Source organism: Tachypleus tridentatus, chromosome 10 (genome assembly GCF_004210375.1).
Source record: "Tachypleus tridentatus isolate NWPU-2018 chromosome 10, ASM421037v1, whole genome shotgun sequence".
Lineage (NCBI taxonomy): Eukaryota > Metazoa > Arthropoda > Merostomata > Xiphosura > Limulidae > Tachypleus > Tachypleus tridentatus.
Window position 1 is genome coordinate 88717014 of NC_134834.1, and position 20731 is coordinate 88737744.

General features: G+C 31.6%; 1 protein-coding gene across 2 annotated transcripts in view; it reads right to left on the bottom strand.

Moving 5' to 3' along the window:
- The window catches only part of LOC143229833 (alpha-soluble NSF attachment protein-like), a 29130-nt gene extending 16927 nt beyond the window's left edge, over positions 1-12203 (bottom strand). For both annotated transcript variants that reach the window (XM_076462650.1, XM_076462649.1), the window contains exon 1: positions 11781-12203. In XM_076462650.1, coding sequence (XP_076318765.1) covers positions 11781-11872 — 92 coding nt within the window. In that variant the 5' untranslated portion in view covers positions 11873-12203. The remainder of the gene's footprint in view (positions 1-11780) is intronic.
- Between the last annotated feature and the right edge of the window lie 8528 nt (positions 12204-20731).

The following is a 20731-nucleotide window of genomic DNA, read 5'->3' on the forward strand; positions in this document are numbered from 1 at the left end:
TGTTTCTACCTTCCTAGGTCATGTTCAGGTTAACAGAGAGTTTGCTACTGACTGTTGCCAGAAACGTCTTAGGGACGAGAGTACAAAAGGGTACAGGATTGTAGGGGGCATTGCAGTTGGATGTTAGGTTATTAATTAGCACAGGTATAAAGGTATTGGTTTTAGTTGTTGTATAAGTAGGGCTTCTTTGATTTTGCATTTATTTATATTTGTTTCCCTACTTAGTATCTGGGCATTTTCTGTGGTTATGTTGTGTTTGACTTTCAGTGTTCAAAAACGTGTGAAGGTGATTTTTTTTGTTCTTTGAATCTAGTTTTCATTTTTCTGCTTCTTTCTCCAATATAGAAGTTGTGGTAGTTGCTGTATTTTATTTTATAAATTATATTGGTGGTGTGTTTGTCAGTGTAGTTTTTATAAAGAATGCACTTGAGTTTTGTACCTGGATTTCAAACAAATTTGTTGTTTACTGGAATGTTGTGTTTCGTTAAGTTTTATTCCAAATGTTGGTTATTTTTATGTTGGGAATGTACGGTGTGCAGCATTATAAGGTTTTGTATTTTGTTGTATATTGGGATTTATTGTTGTTTGTTGTTGGTCTAGCTGTGTGCATATAATTTTTTCCACAGTTTGTTTAGGAAATTTGATGTTGATGAAGTGTTTTATTTTCTTGGTTGCATCATTAATTTTATCAGATGAGCATAGTTTCATGGCTGTGTTTATTTGATTTCTTAATATGTTGAGTTTTTGTTTTATGTGCTGAGTCCCAAGAGAATGTATAATTCAGTATAAGTGATTTTTCTGTGGATTTCTGTTTTGAACTGTGTATTGGTTCTAGTGATCTTGAGGTTAGGAAATGCTATTTGGTTAGTTTTTTTTCTTGTTCACAGGTGAGCTTAATGTTGAGGTGTACCAAGTTAATACGAACTAGAAAACTGTTCTTTAGATGTGATCCAGTAATTGTATCAACAACATACCTGTACCAGTATAGTGGAAGATGTAAAGCTGAATTGATCACTTGTAAGTAGTATTGGTTATTGAACATAAAGTTAGTTTTTGTGGTAGTGAATTCTATAAGGGTTGCTGGGGATGGGTATCAATAGGTTGGGGTCTTAGATATAAAGTTCTAAAGCTATCTTGCAGACTTCAGTCATTTGGACTTATGTGAAGAGGGAGATTACATCAAAATTAAGGCTTTATGATTTAGTTGATAAAGAATAGATTTAAAGTTAAAAGAGTCTTTGAAAAAGGAGCAGGCTGATGTTACATGTTTAAAAAATGTCCACGCTACATATTTACTGAGGTTGTAGTTAAATAATTTGTAGGTTGACATTATGGGTAGCAGGAGATAATCAAGTTTGTGAGGTTTGGGGGTGCTGTATGGTTGTGGTGTGTGTGAGTTGGTCTTTTGTAGGTAAGAATAAAGGTTTCTGAAATTGTGTTGGTTTTTTTTACTTGGCATAGTATTTTGTTTAATTGGTTTTCACATGTTTTTGTTGAATTTGTGTTTAAATTTAGTTTAAATTTGTTTATATCTGATACGATGTTCATTTTTTGAATGTATTAATTTGTGTTGACGACAACTATAGTATTGCCTTTATCTGCTTTTAGAATTTTAATGTTGTCTTAACACTCCTACAAAAAGTGGGGCCTAATAGGCCCCAGAGCAACTTGAAAGGTTATTAATATTAGGCTAATAATTTTGTATTTAAATGAAAATGCCATTTAAATCCGTTAATGAATGGATTATCGAGATTCCCACTGTCCCTGTCTACTATCTAGCAAAACCACAGCCAGGGGAACGGGCTTGAAGAAATCAGGACTAGAAACGTCTTTTCGTAGGAGTGTTAAGTTGTTTATAGAATTAATATCTTTTCATGCGAGGTTTTTAGTTTTTCTTTTCTGTGAAATTATGTTGTTAGTTTTGTGAAAATTATTTGAAAAAGTTGTTTATATACTGTTTTGGGTGTTTCAGGGATATAGATGTTTTCAGTTCTGTGTGGAAATATGGGTTGTTGGTTGTCAGTGGAATTGTCTTCTTTCTGGTGTTTGTTTTTCATTGTTTGTTTGGTGTTTTCAGTTTGTATAGAGTGGATCACCAGTTTTCTAGCTGGGTCTTCCAGGCAGAAAAGATGCCAACATGACGAATCACCAGCAAACCTTATAATTAACAGATCTGACTGAAAATTAAGCAATGAAGAAATACATCTACTCAACAAAGGAGTCAACTTTACAGTAACACCTAGGAATATTCCATCCATTGAAATGAAAGCCTGCCTGGAAGATCTAGCTAGAAGACTGGTTATCCACCCTACAAAAACTGACAACAGCAACAAAACAGAAAATAACCACCACAAAGAAAACTTTGACAACAATTCCACCAAACACCAACAACCCATCTTTCCATATATTACTGAAAACATCTATTTCCCGAAACATCTCAGAACAGTATCTTAATCTTTTCAAAGAATTTTCACACAAAACTATAAACATAATGAAATCAACAAAATAAAACATTTCATCAACATCAAAAAATTTCCTCAAAAAAAACTGTGGAAAAAAATTAAGCGCATATCTAGACCAACAACCAACAATAAACTCCAAGATACAACAAACTACAAAACCTTATACTGCTGCATACCATATGTTTCTGACATCAGCAAAACAATAACCAACATTTGGAAAAAACTTAAAACCCAACATTTCAGTAATAAAAATTTATTCAAAAACCAGGTACTATACTATGTAAAAAACTACACTGACAAACAAAACACCAACATAATATATAAAATACAATACAACTGCCATAACTTATATATTGGAGAAACAAGAAGAAAAGTGAAAACTAGATTCAAAGAACACACACACACACACAAAGAACACCACACATTTATGGACACTGCAAATCAAATAAACACAACATAACTATAGAAAACACCCAGATACTAAGTAGGGAAACAAATATAAACAAATGCAAAATCAGAGTAGCCCTACTTGTACAAGAACTAAAACCAAAATTAAACCAATATAAAGGAACATTTTTATACCTATACTAATTAATAACCTTACATCCAATTGCAACGTCCCATGCAATTCCGTACCCATTTATACTCTCTTCCCTAAGACGTGTCCAGCAACAGTCATGACCTAGAAAGGTCGAAACATTGTTCTCTGCTTATCAATAAAAGTGTTAATACCCATACCAGCCATTCCGAGATACATTTTTGAACCTATCCTTTAACTTAGGAAATAAATTATTTCTCTTCTCAACTTGTTAAGTGCAGACCTCCATTATTTCCAGTGTAACACATTCCATAAGCCAATCACCCTGTTACAAAAAAAAGAAAGAAAAAGAAAGTCTTTGCAGTAGCCTAGTCTCACTTTTCCAAGCCTTAAATTTGTATTTCTTTTGTCCTACTTTTATTGAAACATATCACACAAGTCTTTATCCTATCAATACCTTAAATAATTCTGCAAGCTTCAGTAAAATAACCTCTTGTCCCTTCTATATCAAGAGAAAATAAAAGATCTTGATCAATTTTGTAGCTTTGTGTTTGACAAATAAACTTAATGGCAGTATTTTTTTATTACTCGAGACAGTTGGAATAATAAAAAATAGAAGTAACCAGAAAAAGTAACTGATTAGTTGATTATTTTGATAACATTAATTGATTTAATGGTAATTTCAATGACTGGATGGTTGGGATAATCAAAAACAATAGTAACAAGAAACAATAGTTGATTATCTTTATGAAATTAATAATTTTAATAGTAATTTTAGTTAATTATTATGTGATACTCACTGATTTCATTCATGATCACACAGAGTTGGTTATATTGAACAATCAAGTTGACTGCCCAAATCTAACATATGATTAAAATTATAACCCAAATGCACATTCACGCACTTACCATAAACAGTTATTTGCCAAATACTTGTCTGACTAAAACTGATTTAAGTCCACTATAGGTACCCCAACACAGCTAAAAATACCCAAGATAATTCATAACCAAACTATTAATTTTACTTCTATCAATACTATTAACAGAAATAATAAAACACAAAAGATCGAGTACTGCCCTGTGAGACTAATAAAAAGTGTTCAATCTGAATGATAACACTGCACAACAAAGTTTTTGCTTCTTGAACACTGTTGGGTGTTCTTTATAGATATTTGGCTGCTGATCACGAAAATCACATCCAAATTTGCCCATGACGTACCGTTTCATTGAAATCTGAACTTTCATCAGGACATTGCTACAATGGAAAAACGACATCAGGGCAACTGGAATCCGTCAATGCTTGCTGACTACTGTTGGACACTGCAATGTGATGCACCGAACATTGAATACAAACAAAAATCAGGAGCAAACCACTTTTAATTATGTTGAACTTAATAGCGTATTAGAAACATAAACGCAATTAAATATGTTACTGCCAGAAAACAGTTAACTGTCTACTTCTCAGAGTTCCTACATGATGAAGCAAAACCAAAACTATATTTGTACATACTCGCCAGGTACCTGTCACAATCAGCAAAAACTTTTCAGGAAGCAAAACTTTTAAAAAAACTGTTGAGCAGTGTTATTAACAAAGTATTGGTTTTCCAGTCTTTCAACCATTCAAAAATTCAATTTCATAGTTTTCAATCTAACACCCCTTATTTAAAGCTTTTGAAAAATTTAAGTGCTTCATGTCTGCACTCTTTCTAATCATTGACATTACATGTAATATCTTTGAAAATAGTTTAATAATTCAGTAAGAGAACATTTCCCTCAAGTGAATCCATATTTTATTTTATTTATTATGATACACGTTATAAAGATGACTTCCGAAATCTTCTTGTATCGAACTAGAACTTTTCTCACTGTTAGAGAAAGACTAACTAATAATTTATCCTCCCTTTCAAAACAGAAACATTTCTAACATTCCAGTCGACAAACACCCACCCAATGTTTAGTGATCTACCCTAGATGAAAGAGAAAGGCTCATGTATTGTTTTGGAACAACATGGAACCTATTGGTCCATTTTGGCTGTTCCATCCTTTAAACTAGATTAAAATAAATGTCTTAAAGCTAGCCTTTCTCATTCATATACTTAAATTCATTTAAGTGAGTTTAAGTTTTTCTTAAACTTGCTGCTTAAAATTAATCTGTACAACATCTGAAGGCAATCCATTCCAAAAGGCCAACCATCCTGTTGTAAAATTAAAACTGTCTTAGCTGAAAATGACTCTTACTCTACCAGCATTTATACTGTAGTCCCTATTTCTATGATTTTTACTGTTTAATATGAAAAAAAATGCATAAACACTGTCAATTCCCTTAAACACTCAAACCAGATCTCTGCTAACTCTTCTTTCAAGAGAAAACAAGCTGAAATATTTCAAATTCTTTTCATATAACAATCCTTCCCTCCCAGGTATTATCTAGTGACCATTCTCTGGTCCCTTTCCAACAGTTCAGTGACTTTCCTAAGATTAAATACAGTATTTCAAATGTGGCCTAACCAGTGATCTGTACAATGAAAGTGTAACCTCTTTAGACATGTATTCAGTATTTCTGTAGATTGAACCTAAAATCCTATTTGTCATACTACTAGCAACAGTACACTGCTGGAATGGCTTTCGAGACAGAACAACCATTTCACAAAGATTCTTCTCTTTCATGACACTCTTAAGGTAATACTGATCCAAATTATATTTATAATTCAAATTATGATGATCCATATGCATCATCTTGCATTTATCATAATTAAAATCCATTTGCCATTAATTTGTCCAACTCACTAAATGATTTAAATATTTTTATAAAAAAACAGTATCATCCTCTTTACAGCCAATAACACTCAAGACCTTGATATCATCTGCAAATGTAATTCATTGGCCATTCCTTTATTTCTATCATTGAAGAAAACAAAGAGGGGTAAGTTCCTAATACTGAGCTCCAAGGTTACACCAATTGCAGTATTAATCCAAAATGACTGAACTCCATTTATAAAAATCCTGTCTTTTTCTATCTAGCCATTTCCTATCCAATTAGTTAAATTATCCTCTACACCTACAGAGATAGGTTTCATTACAAGCCTTTTATGTAGTAATGTGTTACATGCTTTTTGAAAATCCAAACACCAAATTTACACCCTTATCCTCATCTATGTAAGCAGTAACCTTTACAAAGAATGTCAAAATACTTATAAGGAAAGATGTTCCCCAAGTCAGAACATGTTGACAATCCATTAAAATTATAAACTTTGTTAAATGATTTTGGTAAAGTATCTTTTAACAGACTTTCCAAAACTTTTCTCACAACTGATAAAAGACTAATAGGTATATAACTACTGGGGCAACTTCTGTTAACTATCTTGAAAATAGAAGCGACATTAGCTAATTTCCAATCTGTTGGTACTTGTCCACTATTCAAGAACTTAGAAAAACAAATTGTGACAAGTGGTTCATACATCCAATCCTTCACCTTTAAAACCTTGAGGAAAATAATATCTTGCCCAGAAGCTTTATTGCTTTAATATTTCTCAAATTTTCTTAACCAGCTAAATATTAATGCTCTCATCATTTGCTCTTAGTTTCATTTATCAATGGTTCATGATTGAATACTGCTTAAGCCTCTGTTAGCAAAAACTGAACAAAAAAAGCAAAATTTAATAACCCAACCATCTCAAAATCATCAGATAACATCCTTACTCTATCATTCCTCAAGAGTCCTACCTCCATTTAAAAAAATCCTTAATGTTAATATTTTCATCTCTAACCAAGCTTTCTTCAAAAATTATTTTTTCATATTCTAACTCACCATTTCACCAACTTTCTTGATATTCTATGTTATACCAAGTCACCTGTCACATCCAGTCAAATTCAGTTTCTTAAATTTATGATACTTCTCTTTAATTTTATCTCATTATATACTTTGTTAGCCAACCTGGTTTTTACTTGCAGCTACACTTTTCTTTCTATAAGGAATATATTTATCTTGAATATTTAAAGATTTTTGACATCTAATTAATGTCTAAATTATTCATCTTCTTAAATCACAATAGATAATTCTTGACAAATCCTTTCAAAAAAACTTGCTTTTTTGAAATTTATTACCAAAAAATCTTGTTATTCCTTATCTCTACAAACAGCAAAATGTTGAACCTAACAGAGCAATGATCACTTGCATCCAGATTTTCCTCCCATTCTATTTTCTTGACCATTTCTATATTTGAAGTTAACAATAAATCTAAAATAGTATTGTATCTACTAGGTTCCTTGAGTAACTGGTAAAGAAAGTTATAATGAACAGTGTACAAGAAACTCAGTTTGATTCTAGCATTTTGTTATCTACATGTCTGAAATAAAATCACCCATAAATATGGGTAATACATAAATTCTCACTAATTTCAGATATTATATGATGGCATGTAACAAACTCTCAATAGAAGCCTTTCTCCTTCATACCCAGTAATAGAAACCAAAATGAATTAAATCTCCTTGCTCTTATCTTTAATATCTTCAACAGGATGCAACTCACATTCTACATATAAAACCACTCCCTCTTTTAATACTATCCATATTAAATAGCCTGTAAGCCTGCATTTCAAAGAAACTTCTATCATCAAAATACATCTACATTTAACCATGTGCTTCAATTAATCTTCTTAAATCAAAATTGCCCATTCATGGTATTGCTATAATTATTTTATTTATTAAACTTCTAGTGTTACAGCAGTAACAATAAAATTTACTTCTTTGCTCAGTTTTTCTGCCTTCTTATTCTTTTGCATTTATCTCAAACCAAGACTAGACAGTGGTGACAGTCAAAATTCTTACAGCTGAGTTAACAGCCTTAGCAAACAAGCTAGCCCTTATCCTATTTAAATATACACCATCCATTTTAAGAAAAATCTCTTATTTCACTGAACTAATCCATCCAGCCTATCTGCTCATAGTTACATAATAACCTAAGCCTAGCATTTAGCCCTATTTAAAACTCCATGCCTACAGTATCCTTGGCAGAATTAATTTTTTGCATTTTACTTCAAATGGTTTCAACCACTTACTTATTAACTTTTCTAACATATCATTCCCTACATCATTTGCCCCTACACACCAAATAAAATTTGCATCATTGCCATCCACTTTTATTATATCTCCTGCTGTATCAGCTATATCCTCCACCTGTGCTCCTGAATAGCATAATCTGATTTATTTTTCTCCATTTACCAAGTAGACTATTCTATCCATATACCTTGTCAAGGAACCACCTGTAACTTCCTAAAATTTATCATTCACATCTTTCTGTCCATTTTGTTTCCTTTCCCTCCCAACAGTACCTTGCTTGCAAAAGCCAAGAGCTGAAATTTGTTACTCAACAGAATAGGATCATTACAACTGAATTCACTACTTTTTACTCAAACAGAACTTTAATATCTCGAAAGTCACTTTTAGGTGATGTATCCCTTACATGCAAATGAGTAACTTCTTCCTGAAATCCAGGTTCCATTTCCCACAGTTTACACTTATCTATTGCCTCTATATATCCTCCAACCTACAAACTCTATGAAACAATTGCTCTTCTTAATTACTAGATTGTTTTACATGTTAAATTTTGCAAATATGACATTTTTATTATGGGTGAATTATGAAGAAGTTAAAAGCACTTTTATGGTCACTTTTGTACTTTTTGACATTTGTAAGTCAAAGTGAACATAATATATGCATGTAAAGAAATATAAAGAATGGCCAAAATCTTCACTTTATGGACCTTTGTGCTTTTTTTTTTTTTTTAGCCACACAGATGGAATTTAGGAAGTAAATGGAAAATATTTGTGAGATAATGTAACTCAATAGTAAGGATGACAACAGGCTTAAAAGTATGTTAATTTTGGTGTCATGCATTTGTCATTTTAACAAAAATATAAAATAAGTAGCACTATAATTTTTTTTATTAAGTTTACGAATGCCATACCTTGCATGAAAATGTAAAACTTCCTTTCTGAAAAACTTAATAGCACAGAAAAAAAGTTCTGTTAAACAGCAGTTGTATGCCAGCTGTTCCGAGATACATTTTTATTTCAAGTGGGTTTATCATCAAGAAGTTGTATGTTTTATTAGATATTGTGAGTTTTTCAAACAAATTTATCAGTTTCAAGACAGTTAAAGAAAGTATCTTGTAATAATGTAACTACAAACATAGCACATCCAACCATAAATGATAACACTCAATGAACATTTTGTTGACTTTCTAGGTTACTCTTGACAGTAGGAAATATATTCTTTCATCAAAAATTGCTTTAATACTTGAGTCATATTTAATATTTCAAAAATGCTTACTTGATAAGGGGTGATTTTGAAATTATACATCATTCATAAAAATCAAATACAGAACACAAAAATTTCCAAAATATCTTAACTACTTATGACACAAGAAACACTGATTTAAAACTGAACATTTAAACAAGTGTCATGATATACCTTAATGTAGAAGAAATAATCTCATTTTTTTTAAAGAAACCATCATAAAAATACATTTTAAAAGCTGTTTTCATGAATGAAATTTATTTTGTTCAGTTACATCTGAAAACAATTTTCTTTTTCCATGAATAAAACCATAGAACCTTAATTTACAACAATGTTTTGGGGCAATATGGGACCTACTGGTTCATTTTGGTTGTCCCATCTTCTAAACGTAAACTATTAATAATTAAAATTTAAAAGAAAAATCATAAAGCCAATCCTTTAAGTGTTGTTTAAAACTCATTTAAATTTACTACCTCAACAACATCAATAAGGTAATTATTCCAAAGGCCAACCACCCTTTTCGAAAAATAAAACTTCTGTACAAAGATCACTCATACCCTGTCAAAAATGTATATTTATGTCCCCTTGTCCTGCTACTCTCACTGCTTAGGTATAAAAAAAGATAATGGATCAACACTATTTATTACCTTCACAATCTTAAACAACTTAATCAGATCCCCTCTAATTTTTTTTCAAGAGGAAACAGTTTGAAAGATCACAATCTCACTTCATATGATAACCCTTCAAATCCCAAGCACCATTCTAGTAACCTTTTCTCTAAAGCCTTTCTAACAATACAACATTCTTCCTAATTTTAGGACCCCAAGATTAAACACACTATTTGAAATGTAATCTAACCAGTGACCTATATAATAAACTTATAAAGTCTTTGGATTTGTTGCTAGATACAACCTAAATTCCTATTTGCCATTCCACTAGCAATAATACACTGCTTGGGTGACTTAAACTGATTAACTATTATACTAAGATCACTGTTAAGGTTATTTCCATCCAAATTATATCTATAATTCAAATTATAATAATTCATACATTATCATGCATTTATAACATTTAAAACTTATCTGCCCAACTCATGAAAGAATCCAAATATTTTTGTAAATCAACAGTATTCTTTTCACAGTTAGTACCACCCAAAACCTAAATATCATCTGTAAATTTAATTTATTTATTGACCATTCCTTCATCTACATCACTGATATAAATAAAAGAGAGCAAAGGTTCTAATACTGACCCCTGAGAAATCTCCACTTGTAATATTAATACAGTTTGACTGAGCTCCATTTATAAAAAAACCATCTGCTTTCTTCCATCCAGTCATTCTTCTATACAATTTGTTAACTTGTATTCTTAAGATGGCTGGTATGGGTATTAAAACTTTAATCAACATAAAATATAGAACATTTCAACCTTCCTAGGTGTGTGTTTTTCTTATGGCAAAGCCACACTGGGAGACCTGCTGAGTCTACTGAGAGGAATCAAACCCCTGATTTTAACAATTTAAATCCATATATTTTCAGCTGTACCAGCAAGGGATCCTTCTAAGGTCATCTTTAAGTTAACAAAGAGAGTTTGCAATTGCAAACTCTTGAAAACTCTTTTTGTTAACTTGAAGATGATCTAAGAAGGTCAAAATGTTGTTCTGTACTCTATTTTAATTAATGTTTTAATACCCACACCAGTTGTCTTGAAAAAAAAAAAAATTTACTTCAAATGGGTTTTTCATCATCACAAATTTGTTAACTTTTTCTTTATACCTACAAATACTTTTTACAAACCTTTTATACAATATTTTGTCAAATGCTTTCCAAAAATCCAGATACACCTACTTCTATGTATACAGTACCCTTTTCAAATAACATCAAAATATTTATAAGATGAAATTTTCCCTCAGTGAAACCATGTTGACAATCCAATAGCATTCTAAACTTTGTTAAATGGTTTCATAAAACATCTTTTATTAGGTATTCCAAAACTTTTACCACAACTGATTTAAGGCTATTGGGTCTATAATAACTGGGGCAATTTTTATCACCTCTCTTAAAAAACTAAGACATTTGCCAGTTTTCAATCTCTTGGTACCTGACCACAATTCAAGGTCTTAAAAAATAGTAGCAATTTTTGCTTTGGACTAAGTGCCAGTGTTACCTTAAATGACCATGTAAGTATTACAAGACACTGGGCGAGACTTTTTATCTAGGTATGACTTTCGTTTTGATTTAGTTCTTGTTTATCCTAAAATGTATTTTAGACACAGAAAACAATATTTTAGAAGTCATTCATTGGTGTCATTGCCTTATTTACTTGACTTAATTTAATTTCAACTCACACGCTGAGCTCTGATAAAATAATACTTTTGAGTTTGATTAGATTTGAGATATAAGAACATGTATATCGATATCATGATATATATAATGGAAGAAACAATTATCAAAATACAAGTCTGCAACTGTGTTTTGACTCACCCAAAAAGCTGACCGAAAAATCCTTGAGCAGAATTTACTTTCTTCTCAGCGTCATTAATAAGCTGTATTGCTTTTTGCTCACTGTCTGCCATCCTAAAATTCGCCAGTTATGAAAAACAAGTGAAAATTTTCAAATGTCAACAAATTTTATAACTTTTTAACACTAAATACACATCGAATACAATTTCCAAGACACTCCACCTGTGTGTCAGTCAGCTCATTTCGTTCGATTGAACCACACAGGATAAATTATAACCTCGGTATCATGCCTTTTAATGCATAATAATTATATGTAAAATAATTTTAAAAACATTCAGCGTGCAGATATAAGTTGGCTCACTTTTAAAACACATGGAAAATCCTTTGTGCAGAATTCACTACAGTATAATATGTGGTTCTTAATGACATAAAATAATTTAATTTACAATAGGAAAAGTAACAATAAGTTTTATGACGTCATTTTCTTATTAAATGTTTACATTTTAAATTGATCTTGCATGTTTAAATTTGATCTCGCTCTCTTTTTTCATCATATATATTAAATATTTCAATACCCAAAATAAAGTTTACAATCTGAACAGTCTCCTATGCATTGATCTGAGACTAATCTTCTTGTGTATATAGCCATAGTATTTCTTAGTGAGGCCTGGCATGGCCTAGAGTTAGGGCGCTCGACTCAAAATCTGCACTTTGCGGGTTTCGCCATTTCGGCCAAGGGATCGTGATAATGTTATGGTTAATTCTACTATTTATCTTCTGTAGGTGGTCCTGAATTAGCTGTCTTTCTTGTAGTCTATTACTGCTAAATTAGGTACGGCCAGAACGGATCACCCAATTTAACTTTACCACATGAAATTCACACCAAACCACTCCTAGTTAAACCATTAGCCAAGGAAAAGGCACCCAGTGAGCAGTAGCACTCGGAACAAAAAGGTTAGTTTTAAAAATATAAAAAAACAAAACAAACTTACTGAGCTCTATTCTTATATATTTATAGTTTTCAATTTGTTTGTTTTTTGTATTAAATTCTTGTGGATAACAAAAATGACTGCTACTTTTATAACAAACGCAAAGCAGCGAGTCTTGAAAACTGAATCCTTTGATCCGTAAGAAAATAGTGGTAGCACTACCTATATTACTTTGTCTGAATGTTTGAAAACAGAAATTTGAGCTCCAGTTTTTTTAAAATAAAGTTTCAGCTATTTTATTGACGAAATGCAAAAAAATGTTAAACACGCATAAACAAATGTATAAATCTGAAATTAAACATTACAGAATACAGGTAAGTATTATAATAAGGTGCCTATAATAACTAAATTAAAAAAAAACACATTCTATAGTCTTATACACACATTAGACAAGATGTATTGAACTAATATTGTAGCAATGTTCTTTCGTTGATGGGTTCTTTTAAATTATCTGGTAGAAATAATTAAATGTGTATTTAGTATAATAATATCAAATTAATTTTATTTTTACCTCAGTCACCTGGTGAGAAATGGTGAGTCTTCGGATTTACAACGCTAAGAGCAAAGATTTGATTCTTCTCGGTGTACACAGCAGCTAGACCGAGGTGGCTTTGTTATCAGAACACATACACAAATACATACATTTCCTCCTTAACATTTTATAACTCGTTTTTGTCTATATTTACGGGCACTCTGTCTACACTATTTTAATATAAAAAGCAACTTACATGTAAAAATCGACTCAACATGCGCGACAGCTAAAAAAGGTACAAAAACACCAACAAACTGATTGATTCACTGTACCAGTTAGAAATAAACTCTATCTTCTGGTTGCTTCACTATTTCAAAGTAAGCTTATATGCCCATTAACTATGTATCCCATCTGTAAAATTTAAATATTGTTCTAAACATATTAAAAAGCCTCTGGTTCATTAATATTTTAGATATTATAGGATCAATGTGATTTTAACATGATGCGTCTGCTAGCTAACATATACAGTTTGTTTGTTTATTTGTTTTTGAATTTCGCGCAAAGCTACATGAGGGATATCTGCGCTAGCCGTCCCTAATTTAGCAGTGGGCTACTCTTTTACCAATGACTAGTTTGAAATTAAAAAACGAATAAACAAACAAACTGTATATGTTAGCTAGAAGACGCATCATGTTAAAATCACATTAATCCTATAATATTAAAATATTAATGAACAAAAGGCTTTTTAATATGTTTAGAACAAGATTTAAATTTTACAGATGGGATACATAGTTAATTGGGCACATAAGCTTACTTTGAAATAGTGAAACATAAAAAAGATAGATAATATTGATAATAATTTTACGTTATAATTTTGTCATCATGTATGTTTCAATAAGGTTTTGTTGTGATAGATGAAAGCTGAATTACACATATTTCTATAGATGTATGATAAAATTGTTTTCCATTGTAATAAATCATTTATGATGTCATATATGTATATAGAACCTGTATAGTTATATAGATTACACATGTATGTGTTTAATACAATATGCATCTTTTAGTTTGACAGCTTTGTGTGAATTCATATTCCATTTCATTATATTAGAAAATATATAAACATTTTGGTCGAAACTGTACATTACAATATTAAAAACTTAGCTTTGCATACTGTCCCTCTTCTGGACTGTGCAATCTCGTAAACAATTTTACTACAAAAACAATACACTAAACCAAGCTTTTTGGGTGATTTTTCTCTTTTGAGAGCAAGGGTGTTTTGATGGGATGACATCTCGTCTTTTGTTGTCACTGGCCTTCCTTTCATTGGAGTATTTCTGCCTAGGTAGATGGTTAGCCTGAAACCACTTGTGGCTTAATTTCTGTTGTTTCATTAGAAGTAGTATCTACAAGTGTTCAAGGCTCATTCAGCAGATTGAGTTTCTATTGACAAACTTTTTTAAAATTAGTTGTTCTCCTATTTATATTCTTGAAAAAATAATCATTATGAGCGATCATTGACTTGGATTGTCTATTCCTTTGGATTCTGTAAACAATATCAATGATTATTTTCGGCACAGCTTATAGCCCATCCCAACAGTTGCTTAATTTTGGAGTTCGTCTTGTGATGAGGATTAAACAACCATACAATATCACTTCAGGGTAATTTTGTCTTTTCAAAATGAACATTATAACAATTTCTAATTTCATCACTAGTTGATTTAAGTTTTTCTTTGTTAAAATCAGGTATGATATCGACGATGTTCCTTAATTGTTCTAAATATTCTTTGTAAGACTCTTGTGAGTCTTTCTTCTCTGAATGAAAGTATAAAAGGTTCAGTTTTTCTCCTGAGAATGTAACGAATTTAAATATAATATATTGACTTTAATATCTATATTGTTTCAGCTTAATATTTATTTAGAAATGCATGTAACTTACATTGTTAAATGTGTATTGCGAAAGTCCTGCCTGTTCTCTTAAATTTGTAGAAGATACTCGAGTATAAGAAGCAACAATGTATATATGTACGTATATACCGGTATTGCTGGGCCAAACGAACTTTCGAAAACCTCGCATAAAGTTTACAAATCGACGTGCCAGGAGACAGTCTAATATTGTTGGTTTGCTGCAGTCAGTATATTATAAACCTCGGAAGCTATAATTGCGATAAATGTTTATTAATCGGAAAACCACAGATATTTAACCGGGAAAATGTATAGATTTTGAACATTACAAACCGTTTAATTACTTTCAGTGAATTGGCTTCAAATATTAGAATATTGATGAGGACATTAAATATTTTTGTCGGTAAAAAGTCAGCTTGTAAGCAGCGAAAGATCAGCCAAGAATAGAAGGCTAGCTAATTTAAGCCAAGTTTAACAATATCAACTCAGAATTTATTCTCTCGTCGTGGACCTAGACCATCGATAAAATATTTAGTTCCAGAAGATTGGACTTCGTTTTTAAGTTTGGAAATTTTTTTGTATATAAATCGTTATTTGTAATAATCGTTATCATAAATTGTATTGTTCTTTATATATTAAAATACATTCGCGTTAAGAAAGAAAATTGTGTGAATCAATCGTATTTTCAAATATACTAAATTTGATATATATTGACATTCATTTCACTTCTAAATTAAAATTAAAATTTCAGGCTATTTGAGGTCGTAATACATAACATACCTAACATAACAAATCGGAGACTCGTCCGAGACAAATTATAGTACCTAACAAACATCATTGATGATATCGTGTTGTTGATAGTTTTGTGAACTGGTTTACAATAACTCATCAATAATTGTGGAAAATCTTGATTCCATTTTTTCTGATATTTATTCTCATATGTGGCTAAATGATTTAATTGTGTGTGGTTATATACCACCTTCCTGCCATCAGCAAAGTTCACACTTTTTCAAGTCATTCTCCACAGCTCATTGGTGTCAAGCCAATAGAAACATTTTCTTACCTGCTCTAGTATTTTCTTGACATTCAAGTTGGCAGATTATACAAATGATAAAGCGCTTACGAATCTAGAAACAGGGGCAGTACCAACTGTAGTCGCTGTTTTTGTCCACAGGTATTTTTACATTTCTGATATAATAAGATCTCTTTTAAGCACGAGGAATCCCATGTATGGAGCTGCATGGAGCAACTTTTTGCCATGACGGTCTTTCTGCACTATTTTTAAAACACACTGAAAAATTAGTCTTAACTTGCATTTTTTTTAGCCTAAGAATCTATTGAATTAATATTATAACACATTAGTTTCTCACCATCATTTATTTGTGCCAAATTTTGAACTAAACTTTGCTATATTTTAGGTCGGTGATCTTTTCTGTCTCGTGTTTCTCTCCTCTCACAATGTTTACATTCTTTATTAACACATTGTTTTCTAGATAATGCTCCAGAATTCCTATTATTCTATCTAGAGTTATCTTATTATTTTACCGTCTGGATTACGAAAATTCATTGACAACTTTAAGGTTGCATGATTGTTTTGGAGCAAGAACTTATGTCTGTCTCGATAGTGATGATGGATGTGGCTCAAAGCTCAAACTACACTTAGTAGCTTTTTCGAGTTCTACAGAAGTTCCTTTCTGTGGCATTTATTACCTTGCTAGAGTAAGCAGTTACGTTTTTCCTACGTTGTACTTGTGACAATACTGGTGCGACTTCAAAATATTTGGCATCCGAATAAAAAATGATTGGATTTCCCAGACTTGGGTATGCGTGTAAAATAGTAGTGATCAATTCCTTTTAAAGTTTATTGGGTGCTTATTCACAATCAACAATCAAACAAAATGTATTTGACCTTTCAAGTAATTTGTATGGAAAATAAGCTATTAAGAAAACGACAATATTAAGAACATAGCTCAAAAAATCCTCTTACCTTATGCAATTTTTTTCATTTGGACCAAGTTGCCACAGAAGTGATCTTTTATGGACATGCAGATATTTCTTCTTTGTTGACTACGTGTCCCAGGAAACTTATCTGTTAATATTTCTTAATATTTCAAGCCTAATGTAAAATATAGGTTATAACAACATGTAATGGCTGTATTTTATGGTAAATGTATGATGAACGGATTAAAACCACCAAATTAACAAACTAACAACCCAGTGTCATTATTTTATTGCCTAAAGAACCACGATACTTCTAATAAAGAACCACAATACTTCTAGTAATGAACCACGATACTTCTAATAATGAACCACGATACTTCTAATAATGAACCACGATACTTCTAATAAAGAACCACGATACTTCTAATAATGAACCACGATACTTCTAATAAAGAACCACAATACTTCTAATAAAGAACCACGATACTTCTAATAATGAACCACGATACTTCTAATAATGAACCACGATACTTCTAATAAAGAACCACAATACTTCTAATAAAGAACCACAATACTTCTAATAATGAACCACGATACTTCTAATAATGAACCACAATACTAATAATATCAAATTATACATTTGATACCGTGTACATCACATATAGGTCTAACCTTGCTTCTTATTTTAGTGTCCTTAAATTCGAATAAAACGTACTTACTGCATTGGAACTATGGTTATTTAAATTGTAAATATGATTCGTATAGATAATCATTTAGTAAATTTGAACTTCAGTTACCTCTGTAGACAGAGTTTAGAAATATCAATGAATAACATCTCGATAAGAGAGAAGGAAATGAAAGGAGGAAAATAAACCTATAAAATAGATTGTAATTTTTCAAGCGTTTTTGTGGTACAGTAAAGTTTAAGTACAGCTAACAGTTCATGATAGTAGAGGTTCATAAAGCTCGCTTGACGAAGAGTAGAATAAAACGAACAAAAGAAAGACAAAACAACATGAATATCTTTATATATCACACAATACATGTGCTGGGGTTTGCTCCTTTTAACTGTACAACTTTTGTAATTCTTGAACTAAGCTCAGCTACTGAAACACACAGAAGACATTCAGAAATGTTTATAGTTGTATCACATTTTCAATTACAGTGAAAGTTGTAGTGCAGTATTGCAGAATTATAAATCACTTGTTTGTTTGAAGTTAAGAACAAAGCAACACAATGAGCTATCTGTGCTTTTCCAACTACGGGTATTGTAACCCGGTTTATAGAGTTGTAAGTTGTAAACGTACTGCCTGGCATGATACTGGGGATTGCTAGAAAGTTAAAAGTAAGTTTATTAAAATAATGAAGAGAATTAATATGTTAAGATAAAGTTATCTTTAAAATTACTGTGGTGAATCTATTCTGAGTTAGAGTTATGAAGGTTTATTTACTGAACAAAAAACTCAATTTGATCAAAATAAGTTGCATGAACTTTACCAAAACCATATTATAAGTAAAATACTGAAAGAATACAGAGAGGGGGGTGAGAAAAGGATCAGAATGTATTTAGTTACCAAAACTTTAAGATATATTGTTTTATTTTACTCTAAAATGATAACGTTATTTAATAAACCGAACCGATATCATTGATTGCTGTCCTCAGTTTATAAGTCAGCAGAGAATCCTTTGTTCATTTTTTGCTCTATCCAAGATATTAAAGAAACTATAATTGACAGGGATGTTATGTTCACTCAGGAGATAAGTAAGTATGTTAAACTTAGCTAAAGGCCTAGACGAATTATTAACATTATCTTAGTTGAACTAATATAACCCATCTGACAGTGATGACAAATGAATTTACATACAATAAAGAAGATTGTTTGCTTCCTTTTGTTGTTTTTTGTTTTTTTTTTAAATTTTGCGCAAAGCAACACGAGGGCTATCTAGAGGGAAGACAGCTAGTCATCGTCACCCACCGTCAACTTTTGGGCTACTCTTTTACCAACGAATAGTGGGATCGACCGTATCATTATAACGCTCCCACGGCTAAAAGGGCGGGCGTGTTTGGTGCGAAGATTGAAGATATGAAAAAGAAAAGAACTAAAGAGAAAATTAGGTTTAAAAACGCGCCTCAACTGTTTATACATGGATAAATCTTCTCCATACTGATAACCTTAACACTATTAGATACATAGTGCTACCAGTAACGTGGTTGGTATACGAACTGTTGTAAGAACATAATGCTACCAACAACAATGTTATTATCACAACCCTTATAAGAGTATACTGCTATCATAAGCATGGCTATTATATAATCACTTATAAGAACATAATGCTACCACTAACTTGGTTATTATACTTTATCTTTACAAGGGTAATGTTTTTGTAAATGTAATACTTTACTCTTACATAACGGACAAAATTAATTGTATGTGATATTGAAAGTAACAAGATTAGAATATATACATAACATTTTTGTTTTAAAAAAAGAAAAGTTATTTATTTATGATAAATATAGGAAAGCAGTTTGAAATTCTGATGTGCATGCTCAACCTACAAAAACATTACAATTTAATTATTCATTGGCTTGGCTATATATAACACGGAGAAATATACAATAAAATAAATAACATATTGATAAACGACAGCTTAGTTTTCAGCCGTATAACATAAAGGTACAGTTAAGAGTAAACGTCACTTACAGAAGGAAAAACTCTTACAATCCTTTCAACATATACTTATCATTTATGACGACTGAGTGGGTCAACTGAAGATAACAAGAATTATAAAATAGCCTTCAGACCTCCGGACCTTCTGATTTATCACCAATGTGATGACAGCTAACTGTGTCTCTTTCAAAATCACGATTTAGTATGTGAATTTGCCTGGCATGGCCTAACGCGTTAAGGCGTGCACTTCGTAATCTGAGGGTCGCGGGTTCGCGCCCGAGTCGCGCCAAACATGCTCGCCCTCCCAGCCGAGGGGGCGTTATAATGTGACGGTCAATCCCACTATTCGTTGGTAAAAGAGTAGCCCAAGAGTTGGCGGTGGGTGGTGATGACTAGCTGCCTTCCCTCTAGTCTTACACTGCTAAATTAGGGACGGCTAGCACAGATAGCCCTCGAGTAGCTTTGTGCGAAATTGAAAAACAAACAATAAAAGTAAATTAATTGAAATTTTATACAAAAGTTATTTGAACACTAGGTAATACAAACTTTTGTTCCTGGGTTACGATGAGCTTCCAGAACATAATTTCGTTGTTACCGTTAGAAAAATGAGTAGTGTTAAAATATCCTATCATAAAGTAAAACTCAACTAAGTTATCATTAAATAGTAAGGACATATTAATTCCTTGAATAAATAAAACGTAAAAGTTATTCACAACTTTACTCGTAATTTACTTAGACTGTTGGTAATATGTATGAGTTAATAACCTTCAATTTTTATAGTTTTTGTAAAGAGTTATAGGATTGATATACAATATTCACAGAATATTGAGGTTCGAACACATAACATAGGAGTTACAGTTATAACTTCTCTCAGTAGATGCCGCCACACATCGTAACAAGCATGCAGACTGTAGCATTGTCTATGTTGGGATGGTTCGTATTGTTAATCGAAATATCTCCCCAATAGGTCATATGAACTCTATAATATTATATAGTGTT